General features: G+C 36.1%; 1 protein-coding gene across 1 annotated transcript in view; it reads right to left on the bottom strand.

The window, feature by feature from the left end:
* KPNA3 (karyopherin subunit alpha 3) overlaps positions 1 to 24,584 on the bottom strand; it is a 117,519-nt gene that overhangs the window by 17,233 nt on the left and 75,702 nt on the right. Inside the window, exons 3-10 of the mRNA XM_017679834.3 lie at positions 15,515 to 15,604; positions 15,302 to 15,331; positions 15,163 to 15,215; positions 14,933 to 15,028; positions 5,876 to 5,961; positions 4,726 to 4,812; positions 4,194 to 4,363; positions 2,974 to 3,018 (exon numbers count right to left, since the gene is read on the bottom strand). Coding sequence (XP_017535323.1) covers positions 2,974 to 3,018; positions 4,194 to 4,363; positions 4,726 to 4,812; positions 5,876 to 5,961; positions 14,933 to 15,028; positions 15,163 to 15,215; positions 15,302 to 15,331; positions 15,515 to 15,604 — 657 coding nt within the window. The remainder of the gene's footprint in view (positions 1 to 2,973; positions 3,019 to 4,193; positions 4,364 to 4,725; positions 4,813 to 5,875; positions 5,962 to 14,932; positions 15,029 to 15,162; positions 15,216 to 15,301; positions 15,332 to 15,514; positions 15,605 to 24,584) is intronic.

Here is a 24,584-nt window from a genome sequence, read left to right as displayed (position 1 = left end):
CAGGAATGCAACAGATTTCTCTGTATTAATTTTGTATCCTGCAACTTTGCTAAATTTAGTTATTAGATTTGGTAGTTTAGGAGTGGAGTCTTTAGGGTTTTTTATGTACAATATTTTATCATCTACAAACAGTGACAGTTTAATTTCTTCCTTGCCAATTTGGATGCCTTTTATTTCTTTGTGTTGTCTGATTGCTGTGGCTACGACCTCCCGTACTATATTGAATAAAAGTGGGGAGAGTGGGCATTCCTGTCTTGTTCCCGATCTTAGAGGAAAAGCTTTCAGCTTTCCACTGTTAAGTACGATGTTGGCTGTGGGTTTGTCATATACAGCCTTTATTATGTTGACGTACTTGCACTCTATACCCATTTTGTTGAGAGCTTTTATCATGAATGGATGTTGAATTTTGTCAAATGTTTTTTCAGCATCTATGGAGATGATCGTGTGATTTTTTTGTCCTTGTTTTGTTAATGTAGTGGATGATGTTGATGGATTTTTTAATATTGTGCCATCCTTGCATTCCTGGAATAAATCTCACTTGATCATGATGTAGGATCTTTTTAATGTATTTTTAATTCAGTTTGCTAATATTTTGTTGAGCATTTTGCTTCTATGTTCATCAGGGATATTGGTCTGTAATTTTCTTTTTCTTATGGTGTCTTTGCCTGGTTTTGGAATTAAAGTGATGCTGGCCTCATAGAGTGAGTTTGGAAGTATTCTGTCCTCTTCTATTTTTTGGAAAACTTTAAGGAGGGTTGGTGTTATGTCTTGTCTAAATGTCAGATAAAATTCAGCGGGAAAGCCATCTGGTCCTTGGGTTTTGTTCTTGGGTAGTTTTTGATTACTTATTCAATTTCATTGCTGGTAATTGGTCTGTTCAGGTTTTCTTTTTATTTCTGGGTCAGTCTTGGAAGTTTGTATTTTTCTAGAAAGTTGCCTATTTCTTTCAGATTACCCAGTCATTCTTTGTATTTCAGTGGTGTCCATAGTGATTTTTCCTTTCTCATTTCTGACTGTTTATGTGTGTAGATTCTTTTTTTTTCTTTGTTAGTCTGGCTAGGAGTTTATCTATTTTGATTATTTTCTCAAAGAACCAGCTCTTGGTTTCATTAATTCTTTTTATTGTTTTATTCTCATTTTTTTCTTCTCTGATCTTTATTATGTCCCTCCTGCTGACTTTGGGCCACCAATTTTAATTGTGAATTTAGATTGTTCATTTGGGATTGTTCTTTCATCTTTGGATAGGCCTGAATTGCTATATACTTTTCTTAGAAATGCCTTACCTGCATCCCACAGAAGTTGGGGCACTGAGCTGCTGTTTTCATTTGTCTCCATATATTGCTTGATCTCTGTTTTAATTTGGTCATTGATTCACTGATTATTTAGGAGCATGTTGTTTTAAGCCCCATGTGTTTATGAGTTTTTTTGTTTTCTTTACACAATTTATGTCTAGTTTCATACTCTTTGTGATCTGAGAAGTTGGTTCACACAATTTCAATCTTTTTTAAATTTACTGATGCTCTTTTTGTGGCCTAGTATGTGATCTAGTCTAGAAAATGTTCCATGTGCACTTAAGAATGTGTATCCTTTTGCTTTTGGGTGGAGTGTTCTGTAGATGTCTGTTAGGCCCATCTTTCTGATGTGTTGTTCAATGCCTTTGTCTCCTTATTTTCTGTATGGTCGATCAGTCCTTTGGAGTGAGTGGAGTGTTGAAGTCTCCTAAAATGAATGCATTGCACTGTATTTCCCCCTTTAATTCTATTAGTATTTGTTGTACAGATTAGGGTACTCCTATGTTGGGTGCATAGATATTTATAATGGTTATATTACCTGGAGCTTTTTAAACCATTACTAAATGCTCGCTCTTGACATAATCATCTGTGTGTCCTCTGTCATTACTTCTACCACCACCTTTCTCCTTGTATATTTATTCCAAATGGTACCTTTTCAGTGATGCTTTCTGGTTGCCAGAAAGAATATGAGCTTTCACAGTCTAGGTTTTTGGTCATTCCTCTTTTTCACCTTTTTTTCACACCATATTCTGTGCTTACCATGGTATGAAAGAGCATAGGCCTTGGCTCTTGTTTCATATCCCAGCTATGGCTCTTATCCATGGTATGATCTTAGTTCGTTTTTTTTCCCACTTTATTTAATTGCAATCTTGTATTTGTAAAATAGGAGCATAGAATTTATCAAGGGTACTGGTAAAAGGAGGTTACAGAATAGATTCAGCATAACAAGTCCCTGCTAGAATCTATTCTAGAGTCACTGAAATTTATCCATTATTTTACTCCATGGAAGAGTAACATTTTGCCTTTATATATTTAGAATTTTTAGATTACCTAATAAAAAAAATTTGCCAGATATACATGTTAAACATCTAACTAAACTTCATATAATGAACATATGATCTAAAAAAGTCTTTTGCCTTTAAAACTATACTTGATATTCTTTAATACTGTACCTCAAAAGGTTGTAGCCTCGGAGGTAGTATGGTTTCATGGAAAGTACACAAGATCTGTCATAACAGTATCTCAGATTTGAATACTGGCTTTGACCTGTACAAGCTCTGCAACTTTGGATAAGTCACTTAATCTTTCTCTGAGGCTCAGTTTCTTATAAAATGGGCACATAGTATCTAGCCTACCTATTTTAAGAATCAAATGAGATTAAAAAATATGGAGAAGCTGTATAAAGTTTTGACCACTTTATAAATTTTAATATTTAAAAACACTACTAATAACGATATAAATAAATTAATTACATACATGATAGTTTCTGTATTAGCATTTTTGCTATCTGTGTAATTTAGGATATAAACTTAACCCTATTTCTGAAAATTACTTATACACTGTGGAAGCTTGACAAGTTAATAGAATATACGGTGACACTCACTAAAAGCTTAAAAGAATAAATAACCCTTCTAGTCCCATTAAGAGCAAGATCCCAAATCTAGGCTTCTACTTTACTTACATTTATGTCCGTATGGTATATGAGGACACATAATGCTGGCAAAATCTGAGGAAAGAAGATAAATAAGTAACACTGGAGTTGACAAATGTGTGTAAAAATGAACAGCTATGATACAAAAAGCAGTATATGCTATTTGCAGGGCAAGAAATTATTTGCTTGAAAGTTAAATTTGTTTGAATCTCTACTAGGAAAATGAAAATCTGATAAATTCAATCTGAAAACCCAAAGACATAAATGAGATGTTCAATTAAAATGTTAAATCTGGCAGAGATTAGTATATCTTAAGGCAAAAACATTTATTTTCAATCACCTTCTTTATCAAGTGGAAAGAATGGAGATACAAATACACAGTATAGCTATTTTAAAACAACTACTCTTAAAATTGCCATTATTGTCTCACTTACCTGCTTAAAATAAAGATAAAAATTATTTTAATAAGCTATTTGAGTCAAATTGAAGTCATTGAACACAGATTTAGTCAAGATTAATATAACCAGTACGAAGTTTGTTTTTTGAATTCAGGCCTTAGAGATCTTTCTTTTTGAATCTGGGAGGGAAGGAGTAGAAGATAGGGGGAATCACATTAAGTACAGCAAAAGGTAGCAGATGCTGGCAAAAGATGTCTATCATATAGATTCACAGTCAACGTTTCTCTAAAGTGAAGTGACTAAATGTTGCACAGGATTTTTAAAAACTTAAAATACTCATCAATTTACAAAATAGATGTAAATAGAAAAGCTTTTACCTTGTTTTAATTAGTAGATTTATAACAAACTGTCCCACACTTAAGAGCACCAATTTTGTCAGAAATAAAGAAATTTCAATTGAACTTAATGCAAATTCACTCAAGATAATTTGCATATAAGTGCACTAGTTTTATCTGCAATAATCCCTTTTTCTTAGTGTTAATGCAATGTAGTAATAAAACTCAGATTTTATTTTCTCCTTTCATATTTTTGTTTCAGTTTTTTATGTATTCTTTCTATGGAGATGGTCATTAGAAAATAAGAATTAGGGTGGACTCACATTCTTTCAGGTGAATTAGATACTCAAATTGCATTTCACAGGGTAAACATAAATATGATACATTACTTAAAAAATCTCATACCTGAAATGAAATCAGTATATGCCTTATTTCAGTCCCTGTGCATGAAAATCTAAATCATAAAGGATAAACATAGGGAAAATATACCATCTTGACTTTGCAATTCTTCATTTACCTCCTGAACTGTCTCCATAGGCGGTGGGGGGTCCTTATTCCTGCAGAGATTGACAATGACCCATGTGACGTTCCGAAGGAAGGTGATGGGAATGGAGGGATTGATGAAGGACAGAAGAGGTTTGACAACTCCCAGTGATATGACATAATCTCTACATTGAGGACCATCACCTACAGAAATGAAAATTGTATTTAAAAAAAAATTACATTCAGGATGAGAAAGTCTGAAATGTATGCAATGGCTCATGTTGGGACACTGATGTTCTATGTTTCCTCACCATTAGTCAAGGGCATCATCAAGTATTGCTGTTTCTCCAGATTTTGATTTGGGAAACACAAATTTAACCTATCAATCCTGATAGAAAACTGCATATCCATTTCAAAGACATACCATCTTAGGTTAGCACTTATGAGTCAAAAATATGGTCAACCCACATTAAAATTAGAGGAAACATAGTGTGTAATGGGAAATGTAGGAAAAAAGTTAATTAAGATCCTTAAGAGGAGTCTTTTCAAACCTAAATGCAACTTACCTATAATGTTTCCCAAAGCCCATACTGCTTGTTCACAAACATTCTGATGTGGTGAATGGAGAAGTCTCAGAAAGAGAGGTACAGCATCTATAATAAAGGAAAACTAAGTTATACTGCAAAGTATTGAAGAATTTATAGATTTCAGCCTAAATAAGTTGATAAAATATAGAGGGTCTGACCACTACAGTTTCCTAATTTGTGTTCACTGAGTGAATAAATGTGGCAAATCCCTTTATCGGAAAGATAATCAACTTTCGTATTTTTCTCTAGTAATAGTCAAGTAACATACAAATGGACAGTTTCTACAAGTTGCTATGACATCATTAACTAAAAGAAAACAGCAACATAAAATTTTTCTATAATACATTAAAAAAAGTAATTTTAGAATATAATACTTAGTCAATATTACTACAACTGTTGATATGGGGTTAACTAAAGAACTGATTATTCTCATATCAGGCCTACCTTATATTTTAAAATAATTTATCATTATCATCCTATTATATCCCTATATAACTCATGTTAACCCAAACTCTAAAACACTGTTGTGATACCCATTCAAGGCAGGAAACTAAACATAAGCTAGATCACTCTTTCTTAAATTTCAGTCAATTATGTACTACCTTACAGGAGTTTTTGCTGCATCTCTGCACTAACTATATGATTTACTTAACAATTAAATTAAAATTGACTCACACTTTTAACAGCTTAATTGAGATATAATTTACATGCAATATAATTTATCTTTTTAAGTGTACAATTCAATGGTTTCAGCAGAGTTGTGTAGTCATCACAATATAATTTAACAATACTGCCCTCTCCCCTAGCCCTAGGAAACCATTTAATATGCTTTCTGTCTCTATAAGCTATTCAGCATCTTGGGGGTATTAGAAACATAAATATGAACTGTTATTAGGAGATGGTCTCTACCCAAAAAGATAAAAATGCTATTCACTTTTTTGTGACCACATTTAAAATTATTTAATGATAGACTGATGATAGCTATGGGAAAGATACCAACCATCAAAAGAAACTTATAAAATTCGCCTGTTTAAATTTTACAAAATAATTCAGTCTTTACAATAAAACTCTATTTTCTTGCCTTCACTGAAAAAAAAAGTCTAGTGAGTAAGAAAATTAATTTACTTACTAGACTGTACAACAGCTTGAGTCTGTGCAGAAGTTCCTGATGCTATGTTAGTTAATGCCCAAGCAGCTTCAAACTGTAATGAAGGGCTGCAAAAACAATAAAGAATCCTTAGACATATAACTACCATGTAAGTTATGACCCACAGATCTGTATGGTTATCCTTTACCCTGTTCCTTGAATTTCACTTTGCTATATTGAACTGCTAACTGGGTAACTCCACCAGAAATGTTTCATTGACTCCTCAAATCAGTCAATATAAACCTATTTCTTGGACTTAGGAACAGAAGATGGCGGTGTGAGAAGTAAGGCAGAAATATCCTCCCAAAACTACATATATTTTGAAAATACAGCAAATACAAGTATTCCTAAAAAAGTGACCAGAAGTTAAGAGTGCACCAGCCAGTCTACATCTGGGAGAAGTGAATATCTCACGGAAATGGGTAAAGTAAAAAGCTGTGACCTGCGGGACCCGAGCACTGCCCTCACCCCAGCTTGCCAGTGGACAGAAGAGAATCAGGGCGGGAAGGGAGTAGAAGCTAAGGATTGCTAAATACCCAGCCCTAGAAATATACTCGGGAGCACAAACCCACATTGCATGGTGCTCTGAACATTAGAGGGTCTGAAAACCAAAGTCAGATTTTAAGACTGAGAACAGGTTCCCACAGCCGCTGCCTTGGGACAAAAGAAAAGCAGGAGCTTTTAAAGATTTTACAACAGTAAGAGGGCTGCTAAAGGGGCAAGGGTTTAGAAGGAACAGGTAGACAAAATCATCCTGGCACACTCAGCCCAGCAGGTTGGTAACTTTCAGTAGCTTCAGGGACTCCATCCCTCTGGTTAGCAACACAGCCCTGAGGACCCCCACTGTGATAAGCAGCCTGCCAATCCTTTCTCCCTGCCAACACTGGAGCGGAAACCTGCTGTCCTGAACACTGGTGCAGACCAGCCAGAGGGTAGCCCCACCTACAATTAATTACACATCTTAATGCAGAGGATTCTCTTGCGCGCAGCTAACCAGCCCCGACAGCGGAGACAGGCATGACAACCAGGAAGCATGAAAGGGCTTTGCCCTGCCAGCAAACACCCATGCTGCAAACCTGTAATCACTGTCATTGCCTACGCCAGCAGGAGGGCAGCTCTGTCCATGGCAGTTTAGGGTATTAACCCAGAGGCCACTCCCTGTGGGCAGCTAATGGACCCCGTTAGTAGAGACCAGCGCTGCAATCAGCAAGCATCAAAGGGCTTTGTCCTCATGGCAGACACCAACACCGTTCACCTGCGACTGCCACCATGGCTCTAGGTCATCCTGAGGGCAGCCCGGCCCATGGCAGTTTAGGGGATTGACCCAGAGGCCACTCCCTATGTGCATGTAACTGGCACAGACAATGCAGACAGGAACTGTGACTGTGAAGCAGGAAATGCCTTTGTCCTCATGGCAGACTCCCATGCCACTCTCCTGTGATGTCCGCCATCGCCTAGGTCATTCTGAGGGCCACCCTGCCCACGGCAGCTGAGGAAATTAACCAAGAGGACTCTCCCTGCATGCAGCTAACAGGCCCAGACAGTGGAGACAGGCACCGCAACTAGGAAACAGAAGGGACTTTGTCCTCCCAACAGACACCTGCACTGCTCGCCTGTAACCACTCCCACCACTCCAGAACTATGAAAAGGCAGAAGAACCTTGCTCAATACAAAATCCTTCAAACACCAGAAAGAGAGCTCCGTGAGAATGAAATCACCAATCATCCTGAAAACTCAAAATAAAAGCCATAAGCATGTTAATGGGCCTACAGAAACATATTCACGAGCTAAGAGATGACTTCAGAATGGAGATACACACATTAAAAAATATAGTAACTGAAATGAAATGAACAATGGAGGCACTAAAAGCAGAACAGATGACATAGCGGAGATGGTAAATGGAATAGAAATTAGAGAACAGGAATACAAAGAAGCTGAGGCACAGAGAGAAAAAATGATCTCTAGGAATGAAAGAATATTGAGAGAAACGTGTGACCAATTTAAATGGAACAATATTCACATAATAGTGGTATCAGAAGAAGAGGAGAGAAAAAGGGATAGAAAGTGTCTTTGAAGAAATAATTGCTGAAAACTCCAATTTGGGGAAGGAAATAGTCTCTCAGGCCATGGAGGTACACAGATCTTCCAATAAAGGAGACCCAAGGAAAACAATACCAAGATACGTAATAATTAAAATGGCAAAGACCAAGGACAAGGACAGAGTATTAAAAGCAGCCAGAGAGAGAAAAAATATGACCTACAAAGGAAAACCCATCAGGCTATCATCAGACCTCTCAGCAAAAACCTTATAGGTCAGAAGGGATTGGCATGATATATTCAATGCAATGAAACAGAAAGGGCTCGAAGAATACTCTACCCAGTAAGATTATCACTTAAATTTGAAGGAGGGATTAAACAATTTTCAGATAAGCAACAGTTGTAGGAATTTACCTCCTACAAATCATCTCTACAGTGTATTTTAAAGAGACTGCTCTAGACGGAAGTGCTCCTAAAGTTAAATATCTGTCATCAGAGAAAATAAAACCACAGCAAAGGAAGTAGAGCAATTAAATACTAACCAAATGTAAAATTAAACCACCTACCCACAAAGTCAATCAACGGTTACACAAAGAGTACAGAATATGACACCTAACATGTGAAGAGAGAAGGAGAAAGAAGAAGGTGGGGGGAAAGAATCTTCAGATAGTGTTTATAATAGCGTAATAAGTGAGTTAAGGTAGACTGCTAGATAGCAAAGAACCTGCTGTTGAACTTCTGATAACCACGAATCCAAAGCCTGCAATGGCAGTAAGTACAGATCTATCGATATCACCCTAAATGCAAATGGACTGAATGCACCAATCAAAAGACAGAGGGTTACAGAATGGATAAAAAAGCAAGACCCATCTATATGCTGCCTACAAGAGACTCACTTCAAAACCCAAAGACATATATAGACTAAAAGTAAAGGGATGGAAAAAGATGTTTCATGCAAACAACAGAGAGAAAAAAGCAGAAGTTGCCATACATGTATCAGATAAAATAGACTTCAAAACGAAGAAACTAACAAGAAACAAAGAAGGACATTATATAATGATAAAGGGGTCAGTCCAAAAAAGAGGATATAACTATAATAAATATCCATGCCCCAAACACAGGAGCACCTACATATGGGAAACAAATACTAACAGAATTAAAGGGGGAAATAGAATGCAATGCATTCATGCTAAGAGATTTCAACACTCCACTCACACCAAAAGACAGATTGACCACACAGAAAATAAGTAAGGAGACAGAGGCACTGAACAACACATTAGAACAGATGGACCTAACAGACATCTACAGAACTCTACACCCCAAAGCAGCAGAATACACATTCTTCTCAAGTGCACATGGAACATTTTCTGGAATAGATTACACATTGTGCCACAAAAAGAGGCTCAGCAAATTCTAAAAGATTGAAATTCTACCAACCAACTTCTCAGATCACAAAGGTATGAAACTAGAAATAAATTGCACAAAAAAACCAAAAAGGCTCATAAACACAAGGAGGATTCACAACATGCTCCTAAATAATCAATGGATCAGTGACCAAATACAAAGAGAGATCAAGCAATATATGGTGCCAAATGAAAACAACAGTTCAGTGCCCCAACTTCTGTGGGATGCAGCTAAGGCAGTTCTAAGAAAACTATATAGCAATTCGGGCCTATCTAAAGAAGGAAGAACAATCCCAAATGAACAGTATAAATTCACAATTAATAAAATTGGTGGCCCTAAGTCAGCAGAAGGAGGGACATAATAAAGATCAGAGAAGAAAAGAATTGAGAAGAATAAAACAATAAAAAGAATTTATTAAACCAAGACCTGGTTCTTTAAGAAAATAATTGAAATAGATAAACACCTAGCCAGACTAACAAAGAAGAGAATCTACACACACACAAGAGTCAGAAATGAGAAAGGAAAAATCACTATGGACACCACAGAAATACAAAGAATGATTTGAGAATAGTATGAAAAATCATATGCTAACAAATTGGATAATCTGAAAGAAATGGACAACTTTCTAGAAAAATACAAACTTCCAAGACTGACCCAGAAAGAAAAAGAAAACCTGAACAGACCAATTACCAGCAATGAAATTGAATAGGTAATCAAAAAACTACCCAAGAACAAAAACCCTGGACCAGATGGCTTTCCCGCTGAATTTTATCTGATATTTAGACAAGATATAACACCAATCCTCCTTAAAGTTTTCCAAAAAATGGAAGAGGAGGGAATACTTCCAAACTCATTCTGTGAGGCCAGCATCACTTTAATTCCAAAACCAGGCAAAGACACCATAAAAAAAGAAAATTACAGACCAATATCCCTGATGAACACAGAAGCAAAATGCTCAACAAAATATTAGCAAACTGAATTAAAAAATACATCAAAAAGATCCTACATCATGATCAAGTGGGATTTATTCCAGGGATGCAAGGATGGTACAATATTCAAAAATCCATCAACATCATCCACTACATCAACAAAAACAAGGACAAAAAAAATCACATGATCATTTCCATAGATGCTGAAAAAACATTTTACAAAATTCAACATTCATTCATGATAAAAACTCTCAACAAAATGGATATATGGGTATAGAGTGCAAGTACGTCAACATAATAAAGGCTGTATATGACAAACCCACAGCCAACATCATACGTAACAGTGAAAAGCTAAAAGCTTTTCCTCTACAATCGGGAACAAGACAGTGATACCCTCGGGCAAGGGAAACAAAATAAAAAATGAACAAATGGGACTACATCATACTGGAAAGCTTCTGCACAGTAAAGAGAACACCATCTGCAGAACAAAAAGGCATCCTACAGTATGAGAGAATATATTTGTAAATGACACATCTGTCAAGGTGTTAACATCCAAAATATATAAATTTTTTCACTTTTATTCAATATAGTATGGGAGGTCATAGCCATGGCAGTAAGACAACACAAATAAATAAAAGGCTTCCAGATCATCAAGGACAAAGTTAAATTGTCACTGTTTGCAGATGAAATAGTATGGTACATAAAAAACCCTAAAGAATCCGCTCCAGAACTACTACATCTAATATATGAATTTAGCAAAGCTGCAGGATACAAAATTAATACACAGAAATCTGGTGCATTCCTATATACTAATGATGAACTAGTAGAAAGAGAAAGCAGGAATATAATTCCATTCACAATTGTGTCAAAAAGAATGAAATACCTGAGAATAAACCTAACCAAGGAAGTGAAAGACCTATACCCCAAAAACTATAAGACACTGAGAGAAACTAAATATACCAATAAATGGAAACACATCCCATGCTCATGGATAGGAAGAATTAATATCGTTAAAATGGCCATTCTGCCTAAAGCAACCTACAGATTCAATGCAATCCCTATCAAAATACTAACAACATTCTTCAATGAACTAGAGCAAATAGTTCTAAAATTCATATGGAACCACAAAAGACCCCGAATAGCCAAACCAATCCTGAGAAGGAAGAATAAAGTGGTGGGAGATTACAGTTTCTGACTTCAAGCTCTACTACAAAGCCACAGTAATCAAGACCATTTGGTACTGGCAAAAGAACAGACCCACAGACCAATGGAACAGACTAGACAGCCCAGATATAAACCCAAACATATAGGGTCAGTTAATATACTACAAAGGAGCCATGGATATACAATGGGGAAATGACAGCCTCTTCAACAACTGTTTATGGCAGCACTTGACAGCTACATGCAAGATAAAGAAACTGGATTATTGTCTAACCCCATACACAAAAGTAAACTCAGAACAGATTAAACACCTGAATGTAAGTCATGAAAGTGTACAACTCTCTGAAGACAACACAGGCAAATATCTCCTGAATATAAATGTGAGCTACGTTTTCCTGAACGCATCTCCTCGCACAAGGGAAACAAAATCAGAAATGAACAAACGGGACTACATCGTGCTGAAAAGCTTCTGCACAATAAAGGACACCATCAGCAGAACAAAAAGGTATCCTACAGTATGAAAGAATATATTTGTAAATGACACATCTGTCAAGGGGTTAACATCCAAAGTATATAAAGAGCTCACACATCTCAACTAAAAAGAAAATAACCATATTAAAAAATGGACAGAGAATATGAACAGACATTTCTCCAAAGAAGAAATTCAGATGGCCAATAGGCACATGAAAAGATGCTCCACATCGCTAATTATCAGGGAAATGCAAATTAAAACCACAATGAGATATCACTACACACCAGTTAGGATGGCTATAATAGAAAAGACTAGGAATAAAAAATGCTGGCAAGGATGTGGAGAAAGAGGAACCCTGGTGGGAATGTAAATTACTTCAACCATTGTGGAATGCAGTATGGAGGTTCCGCAAAGAACTCAAAATAGAAATACTATTTGACCCAGGAATTCCACTCCTAGGTATTTATCCTTAAGAATGCAGCAGCCCAGTTTCAAAAAAACATATGTACCCCTATGTTTATTGCAGCACTGTTTACAATAGCCAAGACATGGAAGCAACCTAAGTGTCCATCAGTAGATGAATAGATAAAGAAGATGTGGTACATATACACAATGGAATATTATTCAGCCATAAGAAAACAAATCCTACCATTTGCAACAAATGGATGGAGCTAGAGGATATTATGCTCAGTGAAATAAGCCAGGCAGAGAAAGACAAGTACCAAATGATTTCACTCATATGAGGAATATAAGAACAAAGCCAAAACTGAAGGAACAAAACAACAGCTGACTCACAGAACCTAAGAATGGACTAACAGTTGCCAAAGTGTAAGGGACTGGGGAGGGTGGGTAGTGAGGGGTACAGGGAATAATGGGCATTACAATTAGCACACATAATGTAAGGTGTGAACACGGGGAAGGCACTATAACAGAGAAGACAAGTAGTGATTCTATAGCATCTTACTACGTGAATGGACAGTGACTGTAATGGGGTATGTGATGGGGACTTGATAATAGGGGGAGTCTAGTAACCACAATGTTTTTCATGAATTATACATTAATGATAGCAAAATAAAAATAAAAATAAAAACAGGAAAGAAAAAAAGACGTATGACAGACCTATCAAAGTTAGGACAGAAAGCTGAAAGTATATAAATTCCTTTAAGTAGGATACCAAGGTGGGAAGGTGTGGTAGTAGTAAGCAAAAAGTGAGAAGAATTAAAGGTTAGGGACTTAGAAGAAAACTCTATAAATATCAAAGAAAGAGAGTGAGGCTGTTAGTACCAAAAGTTTAAAAAGGTCTAAGAAGGAAGAGGTTTTTAAGGAGAATAAATGTAAGTGATAGAGTAAGCAGTGAGGTGAAAAAGATGGAAGAGAAGAGAAAATAGGGGCAGTCGACAAAAATTACATGATGAATTTTGGCAAAAGGCAGGAAATAAGAGGGTATCAGTGTTAGAGAAGTAAAAGGACAATAAGGTAAAATATGATACAAAGTTTATGCTATCCCAGACTGGGAAGAAACAGTTACTAAGCTAGGCTAGGTGATTTGGCAAAAGACTGCAAAGGTGGGCCTTAAGTGAGAAAACAGGAAAAACACAAAAAAATTAAATTATGAAGCCAAAGAAAGTTTTCTAAGACATTTTATTTGAAAAAAGAGAAAGAGGATATAGAATAAATGAGTATAATATGTAAACAATAAATGAACATTACAAGCTTGATACTGTGTAAAGTGTTTTGTAGATATTAATTCCATTTCTCACCACCACCTTATTTTTATTGATGAGGTATCTGAAGCTCAAACTCTACCTGAATTTTGGTCAACAGAAAATCCTGGATTTAATCCAGGGTCTACTTGGCTCCAAAGTGAATGGGCTTTTATATTATAACACAATTTTCCATGACAAATCCATAAAGTCAGATCTAACCACTGACAACTTTCTGTTTTTGCACAGATCTATATTTTAGCACAGACTTCTGTATATATGCTATTTTTTCACAAACACACACAAATGAGTCTATGGCAAAGGCTGGAAGACATAGGGAAAAAAAAGAACAGAGAAGTAGATAAAGAACAAAAAGGTAGGTAGATTTTTTTTTTAAAAGAGCTGAAATAAAATTCATTTTTACTTATAAATCTTATTACAGAAAATATACATGATAATATTTAAAAAGTATTTAGGACTTTTAGAGGGATGGTGTGGCACACAACAAACACTGAAGGAAGTATTCTTAAAAAGTAAAAATCCTTAGTGGCACCATTTATATACCACTATTTTTATGTAGTACACTGAAAATTCCTTAGACAACATTTAGCAAAATATCTCAAGTTTTAGTTTAAATGCTCTTAAATGCAAAACCAGCATTTATTTTAAAGTATTTTGGAGTTCAAACTTACATTCTCCTTCAGTTCATTCAAATTGATAAGGTTTAAGGTACAGCACACCAACACCTTTAAATAGTAATGGAAATGAGGCCATACCTTAAAAGATACCAAGCGGTGTTTCCCCTTTCTATTCTGGAAAGGTATAACCTGAGTCTTATTTTTAATTTACCGCAAATAAAAAGCATGATGTTGGAAAACTAATCATGGTTGGCGTTCTGTTAAAGACTTCTGACAGGGTAGGTGGATCAGCTGGAGTATTTCCAGAGTAAGAAAGATTTACCCAGTTCTAGAAACCATTCATGCTGACTTAGTCACAAGGTTAATCTATACATAGACTCATAAGAAATGACTGACTCAAACAGTATTTGGGTTGTTTGAAAATACTATAAAACAAAACAAGAAAGAGTATCTGAGGTAAGTTAGAATAGGCAATAAATAGGAACTAAAATTTTCCTAGGAAATACAGAAACACTTCATAAACTAAAAAGAGAAGCACTTTACATATGCTGAGAATGATCGCTGAATTACATAAAAATGCATGAAAAATGAAAAATGTAATAAATGCAAAACCAAACCGAACCTACTTGTTAAATAACAATCCTAAATTTGCAGTTAGCTGGAAAAAAGTGAAGAGGGAGTCAGTCCATACTTACTTATCATCCCTTTCTAGACATTTTACTAGAATTGGTAAAATTCCAGATTTTATTAAGTCATCAATTGGTGGATTTCTATCACTGGATAATAGTTTTCTAAAAAAAAGAAATATAAGAAATTGTTATGATTTTCAAACTACAAACAGAAATAGCAATGTACTACTTCAAAAATAGGAGCTAAAACACCCTAGGTATGACATAATTCTCTTTCTAGACAAATTAGTATTTACCTTGCAGCCTGGACAGCACTCAGCTGGACCACTGGGTTATCACTTGTGGCATTCTGCAACACCCAATGTAAATTTCAGAAATTAAAAAAAAATCAATTTCAAAATACTTCAAAATAAGAGTATTAAATTAGTAACATACCTGCAATATAGCTTCTAGTGTTACATTTTGCTTAAAAAGAAAAAAAGATAATTAAGCAAAGAGTATATTAGCAAAATTACATTTATTAAAGTCTGTTTACTTAAGAGTTAATATACCTTAGTTATCATTGTAAAATTGGTCTTTTAAAAGTGAAATTCCCTGTTTATTATAAAAATTAATTAAAAAGCACTTTATAACAACAAGGTAACTTACTGCTTTAAAATCAGCATCAATATCTGAATCTTCTAAACTTTCTTCTTGGGGAACATTTCTTTTTTTGAGTAAATGTTCATCTCTTTTGTTCTGAAAGGAAACCAATAAATACTTAAGAAGTCATGAATGCTAATGTTAATGAAAAGTCTATTAAAATTTCAACTTCACCAGGCAATTGTGAAACAAACACTGAGTTGCTACATAAGTAAGAATGCTATGAATTAAAAGTGTATACTGCCAACCAATGACAGGCTACATTCTGGGTTTGGCAACAAAATTAACTGGTTACAGTCCGGCTTTCACTCACACTCTCACTCTCTCTCACACACAAACACACAATATTAAGCATTGTTTTCACTAATACCATGCCTCCTAATCTTTAGTAAATATTCAAATTGGAGGATGTATTATTATTATAAAAGCCTAGCAAATATATTTCAACTAGTATGCTAGCTTTCATCTACATACTGCCAATAGTTGCCTGAAGAAATTTATTAAGAAGATGGCTTAATGGGAAGGAGTTCAGTGCTTAAATATTAAGGGTTGTATGCTTGTTGGGAGTGTGGGCAATAGGAATTTATTAGCATAAATATCATCTATCTGACATCATCTCAGTTTAAACTCTTGCTATATGGCTTTCACAAACAAGAATTCTCTACTAGCAAATATATTTCCACATTTTTTGTGATTTCAGCTATCTCTTATGGCAACATGAGTCATTTCACATAACTTTGGGTAAATCATTTCCCCTAAGTTTTTAGTTTTTCTATAGAATTAAGTAAAAAAAATTAGATAAAAGACTAAATGGTTTCGGAGATCCTTTTCAACTTCAAGTTACAAAGGGTATACAATCTAGTTTTCAATAAAGTATTTAGAGAGGTTTTCATGATAATAGAGTTACTGAAGAGGTATTAACAGTGATGTTTAAATTCATATCAAATGAAAAGTTAAACTAGAAATATACCTATATCTGAAGTTTATTGGTTTATCTGCATAACATGTACTCTGTGCTATGTATAGGCAAACATGTTTAAACAAACTGATGTGCATATATATATATATATATATATATATATATATATATATATATATATACATACACACACTAATCATTAGATTACTAACTTCCACTAATGTCACAGCATACTTAAGTAATGATTCAAATAACCAGTTCTACATTATTGTTAAATTAATGCATCTCAAAAATATTAAAACCCATGAATTGATATTTTATGGTCTCAAGTAGCTCCCCGCAAAACACTTAATAATTTAAAACAGGAAAACTTGGCAGACAGCATCTTGATTAAGTGACGAGGGCCATCATGATGAGTAAAGGACAAATCAACATTGTGTGCACTCTGGTGTGATGCACTGAGAAAACACCATCTGTGGTATTCCTGATGATAATAATAAGACTAAAAATAATGGAGGACAAGGAGTGGGAAAAGAGGAGCAGGTTGGAGGGAGGAAGAGGAGATACAGAAAAAAATAGCAGTACCATGCCTGTAGTATTCCTGACCAAAATAGTAATCACCACCACCTGGTAAAAGTCAAACACACCTAAATCTGCCATCCTAAAAAATTAATCTGTACATTTTAAAAATGTAGTCATGGAAGATAAAGACTGGGGAACTGTCAAATTGAAAGAGAATAAAGAAACTCAGAGGATTAAAGATTGTGGTGCGAGAGGTGAGACAGAGGCTTCCTCCTAAAACCGCACATAATACAAAAATATTGATACAACTAATCCAGAAAGAGCAACAAGAAAGAGGACTGTACCAAACTGCATACACCTGGAGAAAAGAGCAGACCTCAAGGAACAGGGTGATGTACCAAAGCTGTGGCCCAGAGGAACTCAAGCCCTTCTCCCACCCCAGCTCACCAGTGGGAGAAAGAAAAACGGAGTGGGGATGGAGTGGAGGCTGAATACTTAACTCAGGAGATCTGCTCTGGGAGCACATACCTACATTTCATGCTGCTTGCATGATACTCTGGTGATTTTTAGGGGATTGGAAAGCTAAGACAGGCAGAATTCCTGGAGAGACTGAGATTCCAGCTGCTTGTGGAAAGCAGGGATCCATATCTGGCTGCTCTGGGACAAAAGAAAGCTGGGTAGTCTGAGAGACTTCCTAAGAGGGAAGCCCTTAGCAAGAGGGCTGCTAAAGGGGCAAGGATTGCACAGAGCTTACTGCTCAGGAGAAAGGACAGGTAGATAAAATTGTCCGGGTGCATTCTGCCCAGCAGGTTGGGAGCTTTCATGATCTTCAGGTGCTCCAGCTCCCTGGCTGGATACACAGCTCCAAGGACCCCCTCCGTGATATGCAACCTACTGCACCTTTCTCCCAGCCAGCCTCACCTGGCTCACAAACCGGCAAACCCTATCCTGGTGTTAGGCCAGCCAGAGGGAAGATCTGTCTACAGCAACTACAAACGCAAAGCATAGAGGCTTATGCCTGTGTGCTTGGCCCACTGGTTCAGGTAGTGGAGACAGGCATAATTGCCGGTAAGCAGGAAACTGATCTTTCCTCCCCCCAGGCACCAATACCACTCCCCTGTGACCCCCGACATTGCTTCAGAGGCTGAACAGCTCCAGAGACTGGAGCTTCTGGACACTAGGGGGCGCCATATACAAATATGAAACGCCAAAGGAACCTGGTTCAAAGTAAAATTAATAATACAACTCCTGAGAAAGATTTAAATGACACTGACCTCATGAACCTTCCTGAAAGAGAGTTCAAAATAAAAAGCATTAACATGCTCATGGAGGTACGGAAAGATATGCAAGAACTCAGGAATGAATTCCGGATGGAGATGCAATCATTGAAGAGCACACAATGGAGGGTATTAAAAGCAGACCACATTCACTGGAGGAGACGATAAATGAAATAGAAACTAGAGAAGAGGAATACGAAGAAGCTGAGGCACAAAGAATGAAAGAATATTGAGAAAAAACTGTGTGACCAATCCAAACGGAGCAATATTCGCATTATAGGGGTACCAGAAAAGGAAGAGAGAGAAAAAGGGATAGAAAGTGTCTTTGAGGAGGTAATTGCTGAAAACATTCCCAATATGGGGGAGGAGATAGTCTCTCAGGCCACTGAGATGCACAGATCTCCCAACACAAGGGACCCAAGGAAGACAACACCAAGACATATAGTAATTAAAATGGCAAAGATCAATGATAAGGACAGACTATCAAAAGCAGCCAGAGAGATAAATAAGATCACATACAAAGGAAAACTCATCAGGCTATCATCAGACTTCTCAGGAGAAACCTTACAGGCCAGAAGGGAGTGGTATGATGTATTTAACGCAATGAAACAGAAGGGCCTCGAACCAAGATTACTCTATCCGGCAAGATAATCATTTAAATTTGAAGGAGGGATTGAATAATTTCAAGATAAGCAAAAGCTGAGAGAATTGTACTGCCCACAAACTGTCTCTACAGTGTATTTTGCAGGGACTGCTATAGATGGAAGTGTTCCTAGGGTTTAATAGTTTTCACCAGATATAATAAAACCACAGTAAAGAATGTAGAAAAGCTAATTACTAAGTAAATGCAAAATTACATTAACTATCCCCAAAGTCAATCAAGGGATAGACAAAAGAGTACAGAATATGATCCCTAATATATAAAGAATGGAGGAGGAGGGAAAAGGTGGAGAAAAAAAAAAAGAAGCTTTAGACTGTGTTTGTAATAGCATAGTAAGTGAGTTAAGTTAGACTATTAGATAGTAAGGAAGTTAACATTGAACCTTTGGTAACCACGAATCCAAAGCCTGCAATGGCAATAAGTACATACCTATCGATAATCACCCTAAATGTAAATGGTCTGAATGCACGAATCAAAAGACACAGAGTCACTGAATGGATAAAAAAACAAGACCCATCTGTATACTGCCTACAATACACTCACTTTAAACCCAAAGAGATACACAGACTTAAAGTGAAGGGATGGAAAAAGATATTTCATGGAAATAATATGGAGAAAAAAGCAGGAGTTGCAGTTCTGTTATCAGACAAAATAGACTTCAAAACAAAGAAAGTCACAAGAGACAAAGAAGAACATTACATAATGATAAAGGGGTCAATCCAAAAAGAAGATATAACCATTATAAATATCTATGCGCCCAACACAGGAACACCTACATATGAGAAACAAAGACTAACAGAATTAAAAGAGGAAATAGAATGCAATGCATTCATTCTAGGATACTTCAAAACTCCAATAACTCTGAAGGACAGATCAACCAGACAGAAGATAAGTAAGGACACAGAGGCACTGAACTACACATTAGAAAAGATGGGACTAACAGACACCTACAGAACTCTACACCCCAAAATAGCAGAATATACATTCTTCTCATGTGCACATGGAACATTTTCAAGAATAGATCATATATTATGCCACAAAAAGAACTTCAGTAAATTCAAAAAGACTGAAATTGTACAAACAAAATTCTCAGCCCACAAAGGTATGAAACTAGAAATAAATTACACATAGAAAATGAAAAAACCCCACAAACACATGGAGGCTTCACAACATGCTCCTAAATAACCAATGCATGAATGATGAAATAAAAACAGAGATTAGGCAATAAAAAATGACAACAATCATTGAACACCGTAAAATCTGTGGGACACAGTGAAGGCGATACTAAGAGGAAAGCATACTGCAATATAGGCTTACCTCAGGAAAGAAGAACAATCCCATATGAACAGTCTAACCTCACAATTAACAAAACTAGAAAAAGAAGAACAAATGACTAACAGTTACCAAAGGGAACAGAACTGGGGAAATAGTAAGATTTGTTTTCTTCTTATGGCTGAATAATATTCAAATGTGTATATGTACCTTAATTTAAAAAATTAAAAAATATTAGTATATTACTTAGTTGTATAATAAACCACTCCATGACTGAGTGGCTTAAAAGAGTAGTCATTTTATTGAGATAATTCTGTGGGTTGAAAGAGTGGTTCCTCTGGTTGGAGCTAGTTTCACTGAAATCTGCCACGCTCATTCATTTCTGGTCAGCTGGTATGTTGGTGAAAACATGATCTAAGGTGGTCTCAAACAAGTTCTGTCATCTGGGACAGTGCTTGTCCTCCATGCAGCCTAAGCCTCCAGCAGACTGGCTCAGAGTTGTTCATATGGTAGCTTTACTATTTTATTTATTTTTTGCTACTATTAATGTACAATTACATGAGCAATATTTGGTTACTAGACCTCCCCTATTATCAACTCCCCACCACATACCCCATTACAGTCACTGTCCATCAGCATAGTAAGATGCTATAGAATCACTACTTGTCTCTCTGTGTTATACTGCCTTCCCTGTATCCCTCCCGCTGGTACATTACGTATGCTAATTGTAATACCCCTTTTTCCATCTTCTCCCTCCATTCTCACTCATCCTCCACAGTCCCTTTCCCTTTGGTAACTGTTAAGTCCATTCTTGGGTTCTGTGATTCTGCTGCTGTTTGGTTCCTTCAGTTTTTTCTTTGTTCTCATACTCCACACATGAGTGAAATCATTTTATACTTGTCTTTCTCCGCCTGACTTATTTCACTGAGCATAATACCCTCTAGGTCCATCCATGTTGTTGCAAATGGTAGGATTTCTTTTCTTCTTATGGCTGAATAATATTCCATTCTGTGTATGTACCACATCTTCTTTATCCATTCATCTACTGATGGACACTAAGGTTGCTTCAATTTCTTGGATATTGTAAATAGTGCTGTGATAAACATAAGGGTGCATATATCTTTTTCAAACTGGGCTCCTGCATTCTTAGGGTAAATTCCTAGGAGTGGAATTCCTGGGTCAAATGGTATTTCTGTTTTGAGTTTCCTGAGGAACCTCCATACTGCTTTCAACAATGGTTGAACTAATTTACATTCCCACCAGCAGTGTAGGAGGGTTCCGCTTTCTCCACATTCTCGTCAACATTTGTAGTTGTTTGTCTTTTGGATGGTGGCCATTCTTACTGGTGTGAGGTGATATCTCATTATGGTTTTAATTTGCCTTTCCCTGATATTAGTGATGTGGAGCATCTTTTCATGTGCCTGTTGGCCATCTGAATTTCTTCTTTGGAGAAGTCTCTGTTCAGGTCCTCTGCCCATTAATTTAATTGGCTTATTTGCTTTTTGTTTGTTGAGGTGCATGAGCTCTCTATATAATTTGAATATCAACCCCTTGTCGGATATGTCATTTATGAATATACTTTCCCATACTGGAGAATGTCTTTTTGTTTTGCTGATGGTGTCCTTTGCTGTACAGAAGCTTTTCAGTTTAATATAGTCCTACTTGTTCATTTTTGCTTTTGTTTCCCTTGCCCGGGGAGATATGTACGTGAAGAAGTTGCTTATGTTTATGTCCAGGAGATTTTTGCCTGTTTTTTCCTAAGAGTTTTATGGTTTCATGACTTACATTCAGGTCTTTGATCCATTTTGAGTTTAACCTGTTGGTATTTTGATAAGGCTTGCATTCAATCTGTAGATTGCTTTAGGCAGGATGGTCATTTTGAAAATATTAATTCTTCCTTCCAAAGAGCATGGGAAGTATTTCTATTTATTGATATCTTCAATTTCTCTCATGACTGACTTGCAGTTTTCAGGATATCAGTCTTTCACTTCCTTGTTTAGGGTTATTCCTACATACTTCATTATTTTTGATGCAATTGTGAATGGAATTGTTTTCCCAATTTCTATTTCTGCTAGTTCATTGTTAATGTATAGGAATGCAATGGATTTCTGTGCATTGATTTTGTATCCTGTAACTTTGCTGAATTCAGTTATTAGTTCTAGTAGTTTTGGAGTGGATTCTTAGGATTTTTATGTACAATATTATGTCATCTGCAAACACTGATGGTTTAACTTCTTCCTTGCTGATCTGGATGCCTTTATTTCTTTGTGTTCTCTGATTGATGTGGCTAGGACCTCCAGTACTATACTGAATAAAAGTGGGAAAAGTGAGCATCCTTGTCTTGTTCCTGATCGTTGAGGAAAAGCTTTCAGCTTCTAGCTGTTACGTATGATGTTGGTTGTGGGTTTGTTACATATGGCCTTTATTATGTTGAGGTACTTGCCCTCTATACCTGTTTTGTTGAGAGTTTTTATCATGAATGGATGTTGAATTTTGTCAAATGTCTTTTCAGCATCTATGGAGATGATCATGTGGTTTTTGTCCTTCTTTTTGTTGGTGTGGTGGATGATGTTGATGGATTTTTCAAAGGTTTGTATCATCCTTGCATCCCTGGAATAAATCCTAGTTGATCATGATGGATGACCTTTTTGATGTATTTTTTAATTTGATTAGCTAATATTTTGTTGAGAAGTTTGCATCTATGTCATCAGGGATTTTGTTGTGTAATTTTCTTTTCTTTTTTTGTTCTATCTTTAACTGATTTTAGTTATAGAGTGATGCTGGCCTCATAGAATGAGTTTGCAAGTATTCTCTCATCTTCTACTTTTTGGAAAACTTTAAGGAGGATAGGTATTAGGTCTTCAATAAATGTTTGATAAATTCAGTGGTGAAGCCATCTGTCCCAAGGGTTTTGTTCTTAGGTAGTTTTTTTATTACTAATTCAATTTCATTGCTGTTATTTGGTCTATTCAGATTTTCTGTTTCTTCCTGGGTCAGCCTTGGAAGGTTGTATTTTTCTAGAAAGTTGTCTATTTCTTCTACGTTATCCAGTTTTTAGCATATAATATTTCATAGTATTCTCTCACAATTCTTTGTATTTCTGTGGCGTCTGTAGTGATTTTCCCTTTCTCATTTCTGATTCTGTTTATGTCTGTAGACTTTTTTTCTTGAGATGTCTGCCTAGAGGTTTAATATGTTTATTTTCTCGAAGAACCAGCTCCTGCTTTCATTGATTCTTTCTATTGTTTTATTCTCGATTTTATTTATTTATGTTCTGATCTTTAGTATGTTCCTCACTCTCCTGACTTTGGGCCTCATCCTTTCTTTTTCTAGTTTCGTTAATTCTGAATTCAGACTGTTCACATGGGATTGTTCTTCTTTCCTGGGGTAAGCCTGTATTGCTGTGTACCTCTCTCTTAGCATGGCTTTTGCTGCATCACACAGATTTTGTGGTGTAGAATTGTTGTTATTTGTCTCTATATATTGCTTGACCTGTTTTTATTTGGTCTTTCATCCATTGATTATTTGAGAGCATGTTGTTAATGCTCCATGTGTTTGTGGGCTTTTTTGTTTTTTATGTGTAATTTATTTCTAATTTCATACCTTTGTGGTCTGCAAAGCTGGTTTGTACAATTTCAATCTTTTTGAATTTACTGAGGCATTTTATGGTCTATATATGATCTATACTTGAAAATGTTCCATGTGCACTTGAGAAGAATTTGTATCCTGCTGCTCTGGGGTGGAGTGTTCTGTAGATATGTTAGGTCCATCTATTCTATTGTGTTGTTCAGTGCCTCTGCATCCTTACTTTCTGTCTGGTTGATCTGTCCTTTGGAGTGAGTGGTGTGTTGAAGTCTCATAAAATGAATGCATTGCATTCTTTTTCCCCCTTTAATTCTGTTACTATTTGTTTCCCATGTGTAGGTGCTCCTATGTTCAGTGCATAGATATTAATGATGGTTATATCCTCGTGTTGGAATCACACCTTTATCATTATGTAATATCCATGTCTGATTTTACTTTCTTTGTTTTCAAGTTTATTTTGTCTGATACAAGTACTGCATGCAACTCCTGCTTTTTTCTCCCTATTAGTTGCATGAAATATCTTTTTGAATCCTTTCACTTTTAGTCTGTATGCCTTTGGGTTGGAAGTGAATCTCTTATAAGCAGCATACAGATGGGTCTTGATTTTTATCCATTCAGTGACTCTATGCCTTTTGATTGTTGCATTCACACCATTTACATTTAGTGTGATTATCGATAGGTATGTACTTATTGCCACTGTGGGCTTTAGATTCATGGTTACCAAAGGTTCAGGGTAACTTTCTTACTATCTAACAGTTTATCTTAACTCACTTAGTATGCTAGTGAGGAGGGTTCTTTTTGTTTTTCCCCTCCTTTTTCTTCCTCCTCTGTTCTTTATAT

This window comes from Manis javanica, chromosome 9, assembly GCF_040802235.1.
Source record: "Manis javanica isolate MJ-LG chromosome 9, MJ_LKY, whole genome shotgun sequence".
Lineage (NCBI taxonomy): Eukaryota > Metazoa > Chordata > Mammalia > Pholidota > Manidae > Manis > Manis javanica.
The sequence above is the reverse complement of the archived record's forward strand: the minus strand, read 5'-3'. Positions and strand labels throughout refer to the sequence as shown.